The following is a 19,035-nucleotide window of genomic DNA, read 5'->3' as shown; positions in this document are numbered from 1 at the left end:
CTCTATTAAGTATGTAATGTGTTTATTTAAGGCAGAATTTCGTATATGCCATTGCTAAACAACTAAATATCATATTTACCCATCCTAAATTCTAAAGATCGTATTTGCCCTTCTTAATGTTTTATAATATCATATATACCCAAATATATTTTTTTGTTAATTTTTATTGATTTATAATCCTTTTTTGCCATTTTAAAATCACTAAAACTAAAAACAACAATCAAATGGACAATATTGCCCTTCCTTTACAAATCACACGTTTAATTCATTGGCTCTCAAATTCAAACAAATTTAATTCATGTAATTCCTCACGATCGCAGTTCTAAATTGCAATACAATAATCAAACTCCAATGCAACCTACCACATACCAAATATAGGACAAATAAGAAAGCATGATCATGTAATCCTTTTGAATAATAAACACTCACCTGAAGTGTGAATAAAAATATAATCCTTTTGAAAAATGTTCACCTTCTTTGTCCATTTCCGAACTCGTTCAAAAGATTCCTTAGCCTCAAACATTTGTAGTTGATTTTCATCAAAATCTGCCAGCTTTCTAAAGAAAAAGCTATTGAAGAAATGGATACTTTCATCAGCAGGTTTGATCTTCTTCAGGTAAAAAAAAACTAAAACAATAAAACTCAGTTTGATGTTAAAGTCAACAATGGTATCAGTGGTAAACTTCTTTAGATGCAACAGCTGGAAGTCTCTTTTAGATATAGAAATAGAATCATAAAACTCTCTAGTCAAAACTCCATTTAAAATTAAGCTTTTCACTAACTTTTGGAGGAAAATCATATGTCGAACAGTGTGAGTCGGAGACCATGGAAAATGGTCGGAATTGGAATCCAATTCCACCCTAAAACCCATGGAGTTCAATTCACATATCCTATATTCTAATTTAGTCCACTTGCAGCTCGTTGAGAAATTTTTTGAAGGCATGGTTCTTTCGATTTCAAGCATGTATATCTTTGAACAAAATCATAATGAAATAAACTAGTGATTAAATTTAGGGATAATATACGCCAGAGAGACATGAAAGAAGTTGAACAATTGAATCTATATTCATGTTAATTCATCTTGATCGCAACTATAAAAGAATTTGAAAAATTGAAACTAGGAACCCTAAAAACGGAATTCGCATTCTAGATGATTGAATATTCTGCTTTCTGATGAATACCTGAATCTCGGATATAATATGCGGCTTCGAATAAAAACTGGTAATCGATCAATGTAGCATATGACGTTGATCGGCGTTGAACATAGGCGAATAAGTATATGCAATCGGAAGGAAGAAAAGGCTGCAAAAAACGTGTTGTATTGGAATTTAGACTAAGGGCATTATTGTCAATTTACAATGTTTTTCTTAATTATAGTGATTTTAGATTATAAAAAACAATTATAAATCAATAAAATTTAACAAAAAAAATAGATTTGGGTATATATGATATTAAAATACATTAAGAAGGACAAATACGATATTTAGAGTTTAGGCTGGGTAAATATGATATTTAGTTTTTTAGCAAGGGCATATATGAAATTCTGCCTTTATTTAACTGTAATCGGGTGTGTTTGATTTTAAATTTTATCAGCATAACTGTTGATTGTTGATTGAATTTGATTAGGATTTGAATTTTTTTATATCGACATTTATTAGAATTTACCCGATTTGGATTTTTCTTGAATTTGTCGCTGTTTCGGCTCCCTACTTCTTCCGTCCGTGTTCCGCCCCTGACTGTGCAATAAAAAATGCATGCCATATGTAAAGATCATTTGACGTTGTTGCTTTCAAAATTAAAAGTCGGATGTTTCTGTTCACCTAGCATGATTTGATTGCGCCACGCATTAGGGCACATTGCGCACCCCTAATGCATACAATCAATACTTCCAAACATTCCAAGAAAACCATGCTTCTTTTCACGTGCCTTATAAAATTGGTGGAGAATGTCAATTGTAGGTTCGTACAAATATTAGTTGCGGTATGGGATTTTAGCAAACTTGTATAAACATTCTTGTGTTGTTTTCTTTGACATCCTCAAATACTCATCCCATGTTGGATGCTAGTTGACTAATTGTCGATGTATCTTTTAGTTGGAGAGAAACCTTGCCTGCCTCTTGCATCCCACTTTGGTTGAAAATATGGAAATCGATTCATGTCACTAAATATGCGTAGAATAATTCTTTCCTCATCTGAAACCAACGTTTAAACGTTTCAGCATAGACAATATCATCGACAAAGTAGTATTGTGCAAGATGGTTGTGCCCATCCACACCATTTCTCTATAAAGGACATTTTCTAGTTTTTGAATGGGAAGTTTTAACTTTGTCTTCTTGTAGATAAGCGAGCATCATTTGCATAACATCGATTCTCACAAAGTGGAACATGATTATGGTGTTTTGAATTTGATATAAAGAATATATAGATTTTTGGTGTTTTGTGTTGTGGTATAAAATGAAAGTAGTATTGTGTATTTACAGTGGAAAGAGAAAGAAAACAAATTAAAATCCTAAATGCGTCCAATAGTAAAAAATGAAGAAGAATGCAAGCGGTGTAATCCCACACACCACACGTTGTGGTGTTCCCCACGTCCCGCTCCTGCGAGCTCAACCCACCATATTGTGTATTGTGCAGTGGAAGTACACTCTTGGGCCTAACTTCGCAACCATTACAATCTAGAAAGTAGTATTTTTGTATGCCAAATATCTACAACGTTGCTTGAACAATCTATAACTCGATTTAAAGAAAAAGATGCCTAAGGAATGACAGATTACTTTCTCTTATTATTCTTGCCGGTGAAAAATGGCTGGTGAAGCCCCATTTCATATGATTAAGATTCTTGTGGTCTTGTTGAGTATAGATGCTTGGCATGCATAACAAATTACAAAAATTTAATTACTTCAATACATAATGTATATCTTTTACGGTTTTTCAAAGCAAGCAAACAAGCTCCGATTTTGCAAGTTCCAATTTTTCTTTGGGGTGCTTTATGCTTGGGGTAAATTCAGCATATATGTACTAATACTGAAACAAAAAGCGGATAACATAATTTTACCAAGTGTGGCATAAACCATATTGGACGTTCCATCTTGATACATGAATAAACATTATCATACAACAACCAACGTTATAAACATAGTATGCAAATTTCTATAAATCCATAATAATCAAACAACAACCAACGTTATAACCATAGTATGCAAATTTCTATAAATCCATAATGTACCAATATCACATGCCATGGTTGCATGAGTAGAAGATCGAAATAGCATATTCCAAAATTCATGAGTTGCACTGTTTAGCATAAACTAATGAAAAGAAACGACAACCTTAGAAGATACCTTAATTAACAAGGATGATTTGAGAACTAAAATTCTTGCATGCATATGGACTCTAGATATTCCTTCATTGCCTGAACCTCATCAATGGATGCATCTTCGTGGTGCTCGATCCACTTGGTCGCGTCAGCAATCTTGTGCTCCATCATCTTCAACCTCTCACTGTAATCCATATTCTTAATCTTATTTTTCATGTCGTATATGAAATCCTCTAGAGCATTGAATGCATCTACTTTCTTTTTGTATTCTTGGTCCTCGTGTTTGTAGTCTTCAGCATCTTTTACCATCTTCTCGATCTTTTCCTTTGAGAGTCTTCTGTTTTCGTTGGTAATCATGAGTTTATTCATCTTACCGGTTGATAATATCCCCGCTGTGACTGTGAGGATACCGCTGGCATCTATTTCAAAACACGCAATTGTGTTTACAACTCCTTTTGGAGCCGGGGGTATTCCAGAAATTCTGAACATCCCCAACAAGTGGTTATCCGTAGATCTGGATCTTTCACCTTGATACACCACGATTTCCCACCAAGATTGGTTGTCTTTGGTTGTACAATAAATTTTGGATATCTTTGTAGGTATTGGAGTGTTCCTTGGGATCACCACGTTAAATTTTTTGCCTCTTACCTCTATACCAAGGGACAAAGGAGTGACATCTAATAACACCAAATCTCGACACCTTTTATCACTGTTACCACTTAACTTTGCAGCCATAACTGCTGCACCATATGCTACAGCCTCATCGGGGTTTAGGCTCTTGTATAGCTCCTTCTGATAGAAAAGTTTTTGCAACATACATTGGACCTTTGGTATTCTAGTTGACCCACCAACAAGAATCACCTCGTTTACCTCCGGTTTCTTCATCTTTGCATCGCTTAAACATGCCTCCAGAGTCTTGATGCATCGATCAAAATACTCCATGTTGATGTCTTCAAATTTAGCTCGACTGAATTTCATAGAGAAATCAATCCCCTCATGCAAGCAATCTAGCTCGATTGAAGTGAGAGTATCGCTTGAGAGAATCCTTTTTGCTTTCTCACAAGCACATCTCAGTCTCCCCAATGCTTTTTTGTTGGGTGTCAAGTCTTTCTTCCATTTTCTTTTGAATTCCTTAACACAGTGATCCACCATGCGGTTATCAAAATCCTCGCCACCCAAATGAGTATCACCAGCAACGGCTTTCACCTCAAAGGTACCCACGTCCCCTTCTACCATAGTCAGTATAGAGACATCAAAAGTGCCACCACCCAGATCAAACACCACCACATTCTTCTTCTTTTTCTCTTTATCTTTCATTTTGAAGGGCTCATCTAGACCATAAGCAATTGCTGCTGCTGTAGGTTCATTGATCATGCTAATGACGTTGAGTCCAGCAATAGTGCCGGCATCTTTTGTTGCTTGACGCTGTGAATCGTTAAAGTAAGCAGGGACTGTTATCACAGCATCTTTCACGGGTTTTCCAACGTATGATTCTGCAATTTCTTTCATCCTTCCAAGAACCATTGATGAAATTTCTTCCGCCAAAAATTCCTTGGCTTTACCTTTGTAGGAGACGACTATCTTTGGTGTGTCGGAAGGACCTTCTATCACCTTAAAAGGCCACAATTTCTTGTCCTCCTGCACTTTGGAATCACTGAACCTTCTTCCAATCAACCTCTTAGCATCTGAACATTACCTCAAAAAATATTAGTTTATAACAATAATCTAAGACTTCAGTGGACTTAAATGTATCCGATTCCGCTGTTGAGTGAGGAATGATTCTTAAAATATGGAATTTCCTTACGCTTAATCAATAATAAAAAACCAACATTCAATAAAATGTATGAAAAGATAAAAAAGCTTATTACGTACCAAATATGGTGTTAGCAGGGTTGATGGTGGCTTGGTTCTTGGCGCCATCGCCAATGAGACGTGCTGCATCAACGAAAGCAACACAAGACGGTGTCGTTCTATATCCCTGAGCATTAGGAATGATTTCGATGCGATCATTCTTCCAAACGGCGACACATGAATATGTTGTTCCAAGGTCAATGCCGATGGCCGGTGCGTCGTCTACTGTTTTGCCCATTACAGCCAAATTTCAATATAAATTAATTGTCGCTTTTCATCATAACTTACCTTATACATTTTGTTTTAAATTTCAAAAAGTTTAATAAGAGATATACACAATCTGATGCATAGTCGATCTTTATCTCCTACTATCTCGACCCCTATCTCCCTTATTTTTAGACCAAATATTCAATCTATCAACTGTAACATTTTTCGAGTCCTTGAGCGTTTTTATTTATTTTGTAATTTTTTATTGTTTACTAAACCTGATTTAAATTGTCATCTTCGTATCAACTAAACAATCTATAATCTATAATTTAATAATAGTATAAAACTATTAAAAGAACACTAATTCAGTAATTAAAAAAAAATACATACTCGAAATATAAACTACATAATTAAAATTCAAATGAAACTAAAGATATTAAAAAGTATGTCACGTCTCGTCAGTCATATCATAGTTTAAACTTTTGCATGAATCTTCAAATATGTCTGAATCTATATATGTATTGTCGAACAGGTCGTGGTATGTATTGTCGTTGACGATATTTAATGAGTATTGAAAATATGTTCAAACAAATTGTCATCGACGGGATTTAGATAAATATTGAAAATGTGTTCCACCAAACCAACTTGAAGGTTGTGATGTCCAGCGTGGTCGTATGGCGTGGTCGTATACTTCTCTTCTGTTCGCCATGTATTTTGGTATATCGATACCTACAAGAATAACCGGCAACAGCAACGACACCTTTAGTGGCGACAAAAAATAAACGCGTTTTTTGTCGCCGCTAAAAGTCCATGTCGCCGCTAAAGACGTCGTCGCTAAAGGCTTATTTTGGCGATCCACGTCATTTCAATCTCATCCTTCGATTTAAGAGATGATCCTACGATTAGGGTGACATAAGAAATCCCGCGTTGTTTTCCCTCCGGTGTGTCGCCGCTAAAGGCCTATTTTGGCGATCTGCGTCAATTCAATCTCATCCGTTGATTTAAGAGATGATCCAACGACGTAGAAAACATCGCGTTGTTTTGCCTCCCATGTGTCGCCGCTAAAGAGTACGTGTCGCCGCTTAAGGTCGTCGACAATAAAACCCCTCTGATCTGCTCCATTTTTCTGTGTTCTCCATTATTTCTCACCATTATCGTCGACCTCATCGGAATTTGACCAAGAACTTCGCAATTTCACCCATCTTTGCTCCATTTTTCTCCTTTTCCTTTTCCTTTTCCTTACTAAATTTCGAGCATTGATGTGTATTTTGTGTTTTTGTAGATATGGATGTGTATTTGTATGTATATGTGTATTTTGAATGTATTTTATGTATGTATATGTGTTTTTGTATGTACAATCCTATGTATATATGTATTTTTATGTATATGTATGTGTATGTATTTTCATATGTATATGTATATTATGTATGTGTATGTATATGTGAATTTTGTATGTGTATTATGCATGTATATGTGTATTTGTATGAATAGAAATACATATTAATAGCAGCGACAATTTTAGTGGCGACGGAGAGCATTAGCGGCGACGTATGGAGCATCAGCAACAAGCCAACAACGACGACCCTTTAGCGGCAACATGTCGCCGCTAATACCTTTAGCGGCGATGTCTGTCGTCTGTAATACTCTTATTTCTTGTAATGCTACTCCTTCGAATATTGGTAAATTTTTATTTTTACTGTAGTGGGAAATCGTTTTTCGTTCATTTTTAAAATTCATGTTATGCAATATGATGCATGTGTAAATCAGACTAACTTTTCTTGTACGCTCGTATGACCGTGTTGGGACTTTCATGACCTGCCAAAGTATCTTTAGAACAACGAAGACTCATTCAACATCCTTCCTAGCTGATTATTGGGTCTTTAATGTTTAATCATTTATCGTCGTTTGGATATGATAACGACTTCACAAATGTAGTTAACTTTAGATATATATCTCATCAGTAAGGTAGTACCCACAGTTGTATGATGTTTCATTCACTTGAAATGACACATCATACAATTTCTCAAGGTGGATGTCATTGAACATCAATGATTGGTCTACAACATTGATGTCGTTGTTGGGACACTATGCACAGGGACAGATCCTTAAGGGGCCTGAAGGGCCGGAGGGGCCATTGTAATGACCAAAAATTCTTTCCATTAGTGAAGTTAGTCTTCCATTATATAGGATTAAGTCCAATGTGTGTTTCGCGTGGGATTATATATTTTATATATAATAATACGAAAAAAAAGGAAATTAATAAAGATTTAAAAGACTTAATTGATGTTTAAATTATTATCGACGATTTAATCAATATTTAAATGATTATCACAGTTTATGAAGTAATTAAATGATTAAAAATATTTAGTTAATAATGTGATTTAATTAATAATTAAAATGTAAAAAAAAATGTATTTAAGTAATATGAGAATTGATTTAACAAATTGAAGTATTAACAAGTCAAGGGTGCAAGGTAGTTTCTGAAACTAAAGTTCAAATGAAAGAACGAACAGGGGTAAAAAGTCATAAGGCATTAAATGTCAGGGACCAGAATGGTAAATGTTGAAGGAAATAACTCCTCGTACGTTAGTAACCTACAATGTGTCGTTCTCGTGCCCCTTCATCCGTTTCTTCCCACTGTTGCCTCCTCCTTACCCTACGGTTACTTCCCACTCTCTATCCCTACTTAAGGTTGTTGACGCTTTTATTTGTTGTTTGTTCTTGCAACGAGAGGGTGCTGGGCAGAGATCAAGAGTGAAACAACGTGAGTGAAGTGAGGCTTAGTGATTTCCGGCGAGTGCCTAATCTCCGGCGAGGTGATCCTATTTCTCGGCGGCTCACTCTTTCAAACAGATCGCATCTCGTGTTCTGCTACTATAAAAAAAATCATTGATCTGGTAAGTTTTTCTCCTCATACTCCGTATGTAATCGAGTCCCGAGCTTTCATGTGTTTGTAAACCTTGCTACCCAAGTCTTACTTGAAATATAATATTCTGTTTATAGATTGAGAAAAGTATCGATCGAATGGGATGCATCCATGTAAACTGTTGTTTGTAAACTTATACTTCGAAACCATGTTTACCCACATGTTGTGCTTTAAGTTGCGCTCACTTAATGCTTCGTGTACCTTTATTAAACTTCACGTAATCTTCAGACTTCTGCTACTCGAATGTGGGGTTATTGCTTATTCTAATAAACTAGATCAAGATTAGCCTTAATTTAAAGTTGTCTTCTTTAAAATAAATATATATAAAAAAACCCCTCGAAAACACTTGCTTTTTGGACGTGTCAAACATGCATGCAGATATCTTGGAACATGACATTTTGACAAATTATTATAGCCTCGATATTTTTATAACATTATTGTAAATAAAGAAAAACTTTGTGGAATAATAACTGGACATATATTGGAATTGCATTTGGCTGTTGGTCTACTAAATATATTGGGATCATAGTCTGCATCTTAAACAAAAAAAAAAGATAAAAATCATAGTCCTTAGCATAGCGATATATAAGGAAGTTTTAATGTTTGAATAATTATTTACTTAATGAATTGGTTGGTTTATCGTGATATAATTTATACACTATTATTTATAATGATCCATAGGTCATTCAACGTGAGTTTAAATAATTAATGTATAATCTAAATTTAAATATGATAATGATTAAAGGAGATTATATGTGTATTATTATTAAAAATAAAGATGTTTTGTTTTAAATTCAAAATCATAAGTGTAGGCATAGTCTAAATTCGTATATATTTTATGTTTAGGCCTTTTGACAATTCACAGAAAGGACGAGTTAAAGCGGAAGAGTAATCGAATTACTGAATATTAAGGTGAGTCGATAGACTTTTCGTAAACCTTATACATAGTCGAAAACTGCTTTCCGGAAACGGTTCGATTAGTCAAATTAGAATATTATTAATTGTCGATTATGCCAATATATGCATTATGAAATATGTTACTGTTTTGCCTTCTGTGACATTTGCATGCTTAGTAAGTTTCGTTGATATGCCTATCTTGGTACTTGATATGATTAATTGCAACTATAATATGCTATATGAAATGTTTGATATTTGACTATGATCTTGTTGAATATCTTCTTGGTATAAATGTTATGAATCTTGATTATGATAATACGAATATTGCATGCTTGTGAATCATGATTATGATAATACGAATATTGCATGATTGTACTGAATTTACGATTGATTATGCGGGGTTATGCATAGAGGGGAAGGGTAGAACCTAGCACTTAGCATGAAACCCTATCTGGATACATTCGAGCCTGGTTGGTTGGAAAATACCTTCTAGGAAAAGAGCTTAAGCCATTTACGAGTTGCTCGGTCTTTCTAGATGCCCGTGCGACACATGGTACGCGTACACTTCGGTGTTTGCGGACTGGAGTGATGTTGGCCATTCGAACGATGCTTGTACAAACATCACGTAGGTGTTAGGAGGTGGCGGACGAATGCCACCGCTTGTACCAACACCAGAACGACACCGCGATGTACTTGTACATTGCATAGTCAGAGTAGTGAGAGTGGAGTCTTGGGGTTGGTGTGACGGGTGGGAGTCGCGAACTACCTAAAGCATTTGGCTGGCCAGGCACACAAGTAGCGGATGGGTTTTTCCCTTGGGGTTAGGTATCACTATGAGACTACTTACGCCTATACGATTATGATACATTCATTTGATATGATGGTATATGATTACGATATGATTGTGCATGAAATACGATTGATGTTACACAAATGAATGATATGTGAACAGATGATACAAAATTGAATGATTGAGTTTTATGTGAAAGATGATTGATTAATGATTGATATCTGAGTTTTGTTTATATGATTATAATTTGAATGATTGACCCGTTAGGGATGGTATGTTTTCCCTTTGATTGTGTACAAACTCCTATTGGCTCACGAAGTATTTGCTGACACTTGTTTCTTGTCTTTGTGCCTTTACGATTGGTACATGTAGCTTAGGCGCTTGACTTGGTGAGATGGAGTCATTTTTGGGTAGTTTATCCTTAGAATAAAGATGCCCCTTGAAAACGTTATTAAATTTTTGATACTTATGCTTCCGCTACAATTAAATATTTTTGATATTTTGGTTTTGAATTGAACGTAACGTTGTGATTTGAAATGTTTTTGAAATAAACAATGTTTTCAGTCTTCCGTTGCATTTTCCGTTAAAAGATTTTAGAATAAATGAAAAAAAAAAAATGAGCAAAAATCATTACGTTACAGCCATGGCCCCCTGTTTTTTCGGCTTAGTATATTCAAAATATTGTAGATCAGCTTATTGTTTGTGGATATATACTACTATCGGCACCCCAAGAATTTTGGAAACAGCTAACAAGAGTTTAGATCTTAAAATATTGTAATCTGTAATTAAACAAATAGTAGAAGAAAAGATAAGCACAATCGGTTATCTGATGCTTGCTTACGCGACTCTAGCCTACCATTTGTTCACTTGTTGCTTCGCCGGACTTCAGTCGCCACTCGTCATCTCTGTTTGTTTCTATTTCTGCATTTATGTTTCAGAGAGGCAATATTTTCTGAATGTTCATCTAATTTATTGGGTATTTGGGCCTATCCTCTTTTTGTCTTTCATTTGTTTTTAAAATTGTATTTGGACGGTAGCTTCTAGACGTACATTGATATCTTTCATTTGCTTTCTTGATTATTAATTTTAATTGATTACTTGATTTCTCCTATACTTCAATCACATTGTTTGTCTAACTGTTTCTTTCATTATCTTTTTGATGGTAGTGTACTAAGTGAATTTTCCTTAATAATTTTTTTTGTGCTTTATCTAATTAGTTAGATCAATAAAAAAAACTCTATTAAGTATGTAATGTGTTTATTTAAGGCAGAATTTCGTATATGCCATTGCTAAACAACTAAATATCATATTTACCCATCCTAAATTCTAAAGATCGTATTTGCCCTTCTTAATGTTTTATAATATCATATATACCCAAATATATTTTTTTGTTAATTTTTATTGATTTATAATCCTTTTTTGCCATTTTAAAATCACTAAAACTAAAAACAACAATCAAATGGACAATATTGCCCTTCCTTTACAAATCACACGTTTAATTCATTGGCTCTCAAATTCAAACAAATTTAATTCATGTAATTCCTCACGATCGCAGTTCTAAATTGCAATACAATAATCAAACTCCAATGCAACCTACCACATACCAAATATAGGACAAATAAGAAAGCATGATCATGTAATCCTTTTGAATAATAAACACTCACCTGAAGTGTGAATAAAAATATAATCCTTTTGAAAAATGTTCACCTTCTTTGTCCATTTCCGAACTCGTTCAAAAGATTCCTTAGCCTCAAACATTTGTAGTTGATTTTCATCAAAATCTGCCAGCTTTCTAAAGAAAAAGCTATTGAAGAAATGGATACTTTCATCAGCAGGTTTGATCTTCTTCAGGTAAAAAAAAACTAAAACAATAAAACTCAGTTTGATGTTAAAGTCAACAATGGTATCAGTGGTAAACTTCTTTAGATGCAACAGCTGGAAGTCTCTTTTAGATATAGAAATAGAATCATAAAACTCTCTAGTCAAAACTCCATTTAAAATTAAGCTTTTCACTAACTTTTGGAGGAAAATCATATGTCGAACAGTGTGAGTCGGAGACCATGGAAAATGGTCGGAATTGGAATCCAATTCCACCCTAAAACCCATGGAGTTCAATTCACATATCCTATATTCTAATTTAGTCCACTTGCAGCTCGTTGAGAAATTTTTTGAAGGCATGGTTCTTTCGATTTCAAGCATGTATATCTTTGAACAAAATCATAATGAAATAAACTAGTGATTAAATTTAGGGATAATATACGCCAGAGAGACATGAAAGAAGTTGAACAATTGAATCTATATTCATGTTAATTCATCTTGATCGCAACTATAAAAGAATTTGAAAAATTGAAACTAGGAACCCTAAAAACGGAATTCGCATTCTAGATGATTGAATATTCTGCTTTCTGATGAATACCTGAATCTCGGATATAATATGCGGCTTCGAATAAAAACTGGTAATCGATCAATGTAGCATATGACGTTGATCGGCGTTGAACATAGGCGAATAAGTATATGCAATCGGAAGGAAGAAAAGGCTGCAAAAAACGTGTTGTATTGGAATTTAGACTAAGGGCATTATTGTCAATTTACAATGTTTTTCTTAATTATAGTGATTTTAGATTATAAAAAACAATTATAAATCAATAAAATTTAACAAAAAAAATAGATTTGGGTATATATGATATTAAAATACATTAAGAAGGACAAATACGATATTTAGAGTTTAGGCTGGGTAAATATGATATTTAGTTTTTTAGCAAGGGCATATATGAAATTCTGCCTTTATTTAACTGTAATCGGGTGTGTTTGATTTTAAATTTTATCAGCATAACTGTTGATTGTTGATTGAATTTGATTAGGATTTGAATTTTTTTATATCGACATTTATTAGAATTTACCCGATTTGGATTTTTCTTGAATTTGTCGCTGTTTCGGCTCCCTACTTCTTCCGTCCGTGTTCCGCCCCTGACTGTGCAATAAAAAATGCATGCCATATGTAAAGATCATTTGACGTTGTTGCTTTCAAAATTAAAAGTCGGATGTTTCTGTTCACCTAGCATGATTTGATTGCGCCACGCATTAGGGCACATTGCGCACCCCTAATGCATACAATCAATACTTCCAAACATTCCAAGAAAACCATGCTTCTTTTCACGTGCCTTATAAAATTGGTGGAGAATGTCAATTGTAGGTTCGTACAAATATTAGTTGCGGTATGGGATTTTAGCAAACTTGTATAAACATTCTTGTGTTGTTTTCTTTGACATCCTCAAATACTCATCCCATGTTGGATGCTAGTTGACTAATTGTCGATGTATCTTTTAGTTGGAGAGAAACCTTGCCTGCCTCTTGCATCCCACTTTGGTTGAAAATATGGAAATCGATTCATGTCACTAAATATGCGTAGAATAATTCTTTCCTCATCTGAAACCAACGTTTAAACGTTTCAGCATAGACAATATCATCGACAAAGTAGTATTGTGCAAGATGGTTGTGCCCATCCACACCATTTCTCTATAAAGGACATTTTCTAGTTTTTGAATGGGAAGTTTTAACTTTGTCTTCTTGTAGATAAGCGAGCATCATTTGCATAACATCGATTCTCACAAAGTGGAACATGATTATGGTGTTTTGAATTTGATATAAAGAATATATAGATTTTTGGTGTTTTGTGTTGTGGTATAAAATGAAAGTAGTATTGTGTATTTACAGTGGAAAGAGAAAGAAAACAAATTAAAATCCTAAATGCGTCCAATAGTAAAAAATGAAGAAGAATGCAAGCGGTGTAATCCCACACACCACACGTTGTGGTGTTCCCCACGTCCCGCTCCTGCGAGCTCAACCCACCATATTGTGTATTGTGCAGTGGAAGTACACTCTTGGGCCTAACTTCGCAACCATTACAATCTAGAAAGTAGTATTTTTGTATGCCAAATATCTACAACGTTGCTTGAACAATCTATAACTCGATTTAAAGAAAAAGATGCCTAAGGAATGACAGATTACTTTCTCTTATTATTCTTGCCGGTGAAAAATGGCTGGTGAAGCCCCATTTCATATGATTAAGATTCTTGTGGTCTTGTTGAGTATAGATGCTTGGCATGCATAACAAATTACAAAAATTTAATTACTTCAATACATAATGTATATCTTTTACGGTTTTTCAAAGCAAGCAAACAAGCTCCGATTTTGCAAGTTCCAATTTTTCTTTGGGGTGCTTTATGCTTGGGGTAAATTCAGCATATATGTACTAATACTGAAACAAAAAGCGGATAACATAATTTTACCAAGTGTGGCATAAACCATATTGGACGTTCCATCTTGATACATGAATAAACATTATCATACAACAACCAACGTTATAAACATAGTATGCAAATTTCTATAAATCCATAATAATCAAACAACAACCAACGTTATAACCATAGTATGCAAATTTCTATAAATCCATAATGTACCAATATCACATGCCATGGTTGCATGAGTAGAAGATCGAAATAGCATATTCCAAAATTCATGAGTTGCACTGTTTAGCATAAACTAATGAAAAGAAACGACAACCTTAGAAGATACCTTAATTAACAAGGATGATTTGAGAACTAAAATTCTTGCATGCATATGGACTCTAGATATTCCTTCATTGCCTGAACCTCATCAATGGATGCATCTTCGTGGTGCTCGATCCACTTGGTCGCGTCAGCAATCTTGTGCTCCATCATCTTCAACCTCTCACTGTAATCCATATTCTTAATCTTATTTTTCATGTCGTATATGAAATCCTCTAGAGCATTGAATGCATCTACTTTCTTTTTGTATTCTTGGTCCTCGTGTTTGTAGTCTTCAGCATCTTTTACCATCTTCTCGATCTTTTCCTTTGAGAGTCTTCTGTTTTCGTTGGTAATCATGAGTTTATTCATCTTACCGGTTGATAATATCCCCGCTGTGACTGTGAGGATACCGCTGGCATCTATTTCAAAACACGCAATTGTGTTTACAACTCCTTTTGGAGCCGGGGGTATTCCAGAAATTCTGAACATCCCCAACAAGTGGTTATCCGTAGATCTGGATCTTTCACCTTGATACACCACGATTTCCCACCAAGATTGGTTGTCTTTGGTTGTACAATAAATTTTGGATATCTTTGTAGGTATTGGAGTGTTCCTTGGGATCACCACGTTAAATTTTTTGCCTCTTACCTCTATACCAAGGGACAAAGGAGTGACATCTAATAACACCAAATCTCGACACCTTTTATCACTGTTACCACTTAACTTTGCAGCCATAACTGCTGCACCATATGCTACAGCCTCATCGGGGTTTAGGCTCTTGTATAGCTCCTTCTGATAGAAAAGTTTTTGCAACATACATTGGACCTTTGGTATTCTAGTTGACCCACCAACAAGAATCACCTCGTTTACCTCCGGTTTCTTCATCTTTGCATCGCTTAAACATGCCTCCAGAGTCTTGATGCATCGATCAAAATACTCCATGTTGATGTCTTCAAATTTAGCTCGACTGAATTTCATAGAGAAATCAATCCCCTCATGCAAGCAATCTAGCTCGATTGAAGTGAGAGTATCGCTTGAGAGAATCCTTTTTGCTTTCTCACAAGCACATCTCAGTCTCCCCAATGCTTTTTTGTTGGGTGTCAAGTCTTTCTTCCATTTTCTTTTGAATTCCTTAACACAGTGATCCACCATGCGGTTATCAAAATCCTCGCCACCCAAATGAGTATCACCAGCAACGGCTTTCACCTCAAAGGTACCCACGTCCCCTTCTACCATAGTCAGTATAGAGACATCAAAAGTGCCACCACCCAGATCAAACACCACCACATTCTTCTTCTTTTTCTCTTTATCTTTCATTTTGAAGGGCTCATCTAGACCATAAGCAATTGCTGCTGCTGTAGGTTCATTGATCATGCTAATGACGTTGAGTCCAGCAATAGTGCCGGCATCTTTTGTTGCTTGACGCTGTGAATCGTTAAAGTAAGCAGGGACTGTTATCACAGCATCTTTCACGGGTTTTCCAACGTATGATTCTGCAATTTCTTTCATCCTTCCAAGAACCATTGATGAAATTTCTTCCGCCAAAAATTCCTTGGCTTTACCTTTGTAGGAGACGACTATCTTTGGTGTGTCGGAAGGACCTTCTATCACCTTAAAAGGCCACAATTTCTTGTCCTCCTGCACTTTGGAATCACTGAACCTTCTTCCAATCAACCTCTTAGCATCTGAACATTACCTCAAAAAATATTAGTTTATAACAATAATCTAAGACTTCAGTGGACTTAAATGTATCCGATTCCGCTGTTGAGTGAGGAATGATTCTTAAAATATGGAATTTCCTTACGCTTAATCAATAATAAAAAACCAACATTCAATAAAATGTATGAAAAGATAAAAAAGCTTATTACGTACCAAATATGGTGTTAGCAGGGTTGATGGTGGCTTGGTTCTTGGCGCCATCGCCAATGAGACGTGCTGCATCAACGAAAGCAACACAAGACGGTGTCGTTCTATATCCCTGAGCATTAGGAATGATTTCGATGCGATCATTCTTCCAAACGGCGACACATGAATATGTTGTTCCAAGGTCAATGCCGATGGCCGGTGCGTCGTCTACTGTTTTGCCCATTACAGCCAAATTTCAATATAAATTAATTGTCGCTTTTCATCATAACTTACCTTATACATTTTGTTTTAAATTTCAAAAAGTTTAATAAGAGATATACACAATCTGATGCATAGTCGATCTTTATCTCCTACTATCTCGACCCCTATCTCCCTTATTTTTAGACCAAATATTCAATCTATCAACTGTAACATTTTTCGAGTCCTTGAGCGTTTTTATTTATTTTGTAATTTTTTATTGTTTACTAAACCTGATTTAAATTGTCATCTTCGTATCAACTAAACAATCTATAATCTATAATTTAATAATAGTATAAAACTATTAAAAGAACACTAATTCAGTAATTAAAAAAATAAGTAATCGAAATATAAATTACGTAATTAAAATTCAAATGAAACTAAAGCATATTAAAAAGGTATGTCACGTCTCGTCAGTCATATCATAATTTAAATATTTGCCTGAATCATCTTCAAATATGTCTGAATCTATATATATATATATATATATATATATATATATATATATATATATATATATATATATATATATATATATATATATATATATATATATATTGTCAAACAGGTCGTGATATGTATTGTCGTTGACGAGATTTAGATGAGTATTGAAAATATGTTCGAACAAATTGTCGCCGACAAGATTTAGATAAATATTGAAAGTAGGTTCCATCAAACCAACTTGGTCGTATACTTCTCTTATGTTCGCCATGTATTTTGGCATATCAATACCTACTCCTTCGAATATTGGTAAATTTTTATTTTCACTGTAGTGGGAAATCGTTTTTCGTTCATTTTTAAAAATCATGTTATGCAATATGATGCATGTGTAAATTAGGCTATCTTTTTTTGTACGTTCGTATGACCATGTTAGGACTTTCATGACTTGCCAAAGTATCTTTAGAACAACGAAGACTCATTCAACATCCTTCCTAGCTAACTATCGGGTCTCCTAAAGTTTAATCATTTATCGTCGTTTGGATATGATAATGATTTCACAAATGTAGCTAACTCTAGATATATCCCATCAGTAAGGTAGTACCCATACTTGTATGATGTTCCATTCACTTGAAATAACACACCATACGATTTCTCAAGGTGGGTGTCATTGAACATCAACGATTGGTCTGCAACATTAATATCGTTTTTGGGTACTGTGCAACAAAAAATACATGCCATATGTAAGGATCATTTGACGTTGTTGCTTCTAAAATTAAAAGTCGGATGTTTTTGTTCACCTAACATGATTTAACTACGCACGCATTAAGGCACATTGCGCATCCCTAAATCAATACTTCCAAACATTCCAGGAAAATCATGCTTCTTTTCACGTGCCTTATAAAATTGGTGGAGAATGTCAATTGTAGGTTCGTACAAATATTAGTTGCGGTATGGGATTTTCGCAAACTTGTAAAGACATTCTTATGTCGTTTTCTTTGACATCCTCAAATACTCATCCCATGAGTTGGATCCCATATTGAATGCTAGTTGACTAATTGGCGATGTATTTTTTAGTTAGAGAGAAAGCTTGCCTACCTCTTGCATCCCACTTTGGTTGAAAATATGGAAATTGATTCTTCATGTCACTAAATATGCGTAGAAAAATTCTTTCCTCATCTGAAACCAACGTCTAAACGTTTCAGCATAGACAATATCGTCGACAAAGTAGTATTGTGCAAGATGGTTGTGCCCATCCACACGATTTCTCTGTAAAGGACATTTTCTGGTTTTTGAATGGGAAGTTTTAACTTTGTCTTCTTGTAGATAAGCGAGCATTATTTGCATAACCTTCTTAATAAACATCGGTTCTCACAAAGTGGAACATGATTATGACGTTTCGAATTTGATATAAAGAATATATAGGTTTTTGGTGTTTGTGTTGTGGTATAAAATGAAAGTAGTATTGTGCATCTACAGTGGCGAGAGAAGAAAACAAATTAAAATCCTAAATGCGTCCAATAGTCAAAAATGAAGAAGAATACATGCGGTGTAATCCCGCACACCACACGTTGTGGTGTTCCCCACGTCCCGCTCCTGCGAGCTTAACCCACCATATTGTGTATTGTGCAGTTGAAGTACACTCTTGGGCCTAACTTCACAACCATTACAATCTAGAAAGTAGTATTTTTGTATGCTAAATATCTACAACATTGCTTGAACAATCTATAACTAGATTTAAAGAAAAAGATGCCTAAGGAATGAAAGATTACAAAATTTAACCCACCATCTAGTGTTTGTTATTCAAATAAATAAATAAAGGGATAAACATTATTATCATGGTGTTAGTGTGGGTAATTTGGAACTACAGGAACAACTTGACTTCAAGTCCAAATCTAAAAGTAGTATAGACTATAGAGTTAGCTAGTGATGTTAAAGTCTTGATTTTCAACTAGATC

The 19,035-nt window shown here is 34.8% G+C and overlaps 2 protein-coding genes across 2 annotated transcripts; both read right to left on the bottom strand.

The window, feature by feature from the left end:
* Positions 1-3,366: 3,366 nt before the first annotated feature.
* On the bottom strand, positions 3,367-5,404 carry LOC128133510 (heat shock cognate 70 kDa protein-like). The gene is made up of 2 exons (XM_052770977.1): positions 5,188-5,404; positions 3,367-5,000 (listed from the first exon to the last, which is right to left on the bottom strand). Exons 1-2 carry the CDS (start codon positions 5,402-5,404, stop codon positions 3,367-3,369), a joined length of 1,851 nt encoding a protein of 616 aa, XP_052626937.1.
* A 9,183-nt stretch (positions 5,405-14,587) lies between these two features.
* Positions 14,588-16,625, bottom strand: LOC111887649 (heat shock cognate 70 kDa protein). The gene is made up of 2 exons (XM_023883818.2): positions 16,409-16,625; positions 14,588-16,221 (listed from the first exon to the last, which is right to left on the bottom strand). Exons 1-2 carry the CDS (start codon positions 16,623-16,625, stop codon positions 14,588-14,590), a joined length of 1,851 nt encoding a protein of 616 aa, XP_023739586.1.
* Positions 16,626-19,035: the final 2,410 nt, after the last annotated feature.

Source organism: Lactuca sativa, chromosome 4 (genome assembly GCF_002870075.4).
Source record: "Lactuca sativa cultivar Salinas chromosome 4, Lsat_Salinas_v11, whole genome shotgun sequence".
NCBI lineage: Eukaryota > Viridiplantae > Streptophyta > Magnoliopsida > Asterales > Asteraceae > Lactuca > Lactuca sativa.
Note: the sequence above shows the minus strand (reverse complement) of the source record. Positions and strands in the feature narration are given on the sequence as shown.

Coding starts and splice junctions, on each gene's coding strand:
- LOC111887649 (XM_023883818.2), bottom strand. CDS start 16,625: ATGGGCAAAACAGTAGACGACGCACCGGCCATCGGCATTGACCTTGGA. Junction 16,222..16,408: donor CCCTGCTAACACCATATTTG/GTACGTAATAAG, acceptor GGTAATGTTCAG/ATGCTAAGAGGTTGATTGGA.
- LOC128133510 (XM_052770977.1), bottom strand. CDS start 5,404: ATGGGCAAAACAGTAGACGACGCACCGGCCATCGGCATTGACCTTGGA. Junction 5,001..5,187: donor CCCTGCTAACACCATATTTG/GTACGTAATAAG, acceptor GGTAATGTTCAG/ATGCTAAGAGGTTGATTGGA.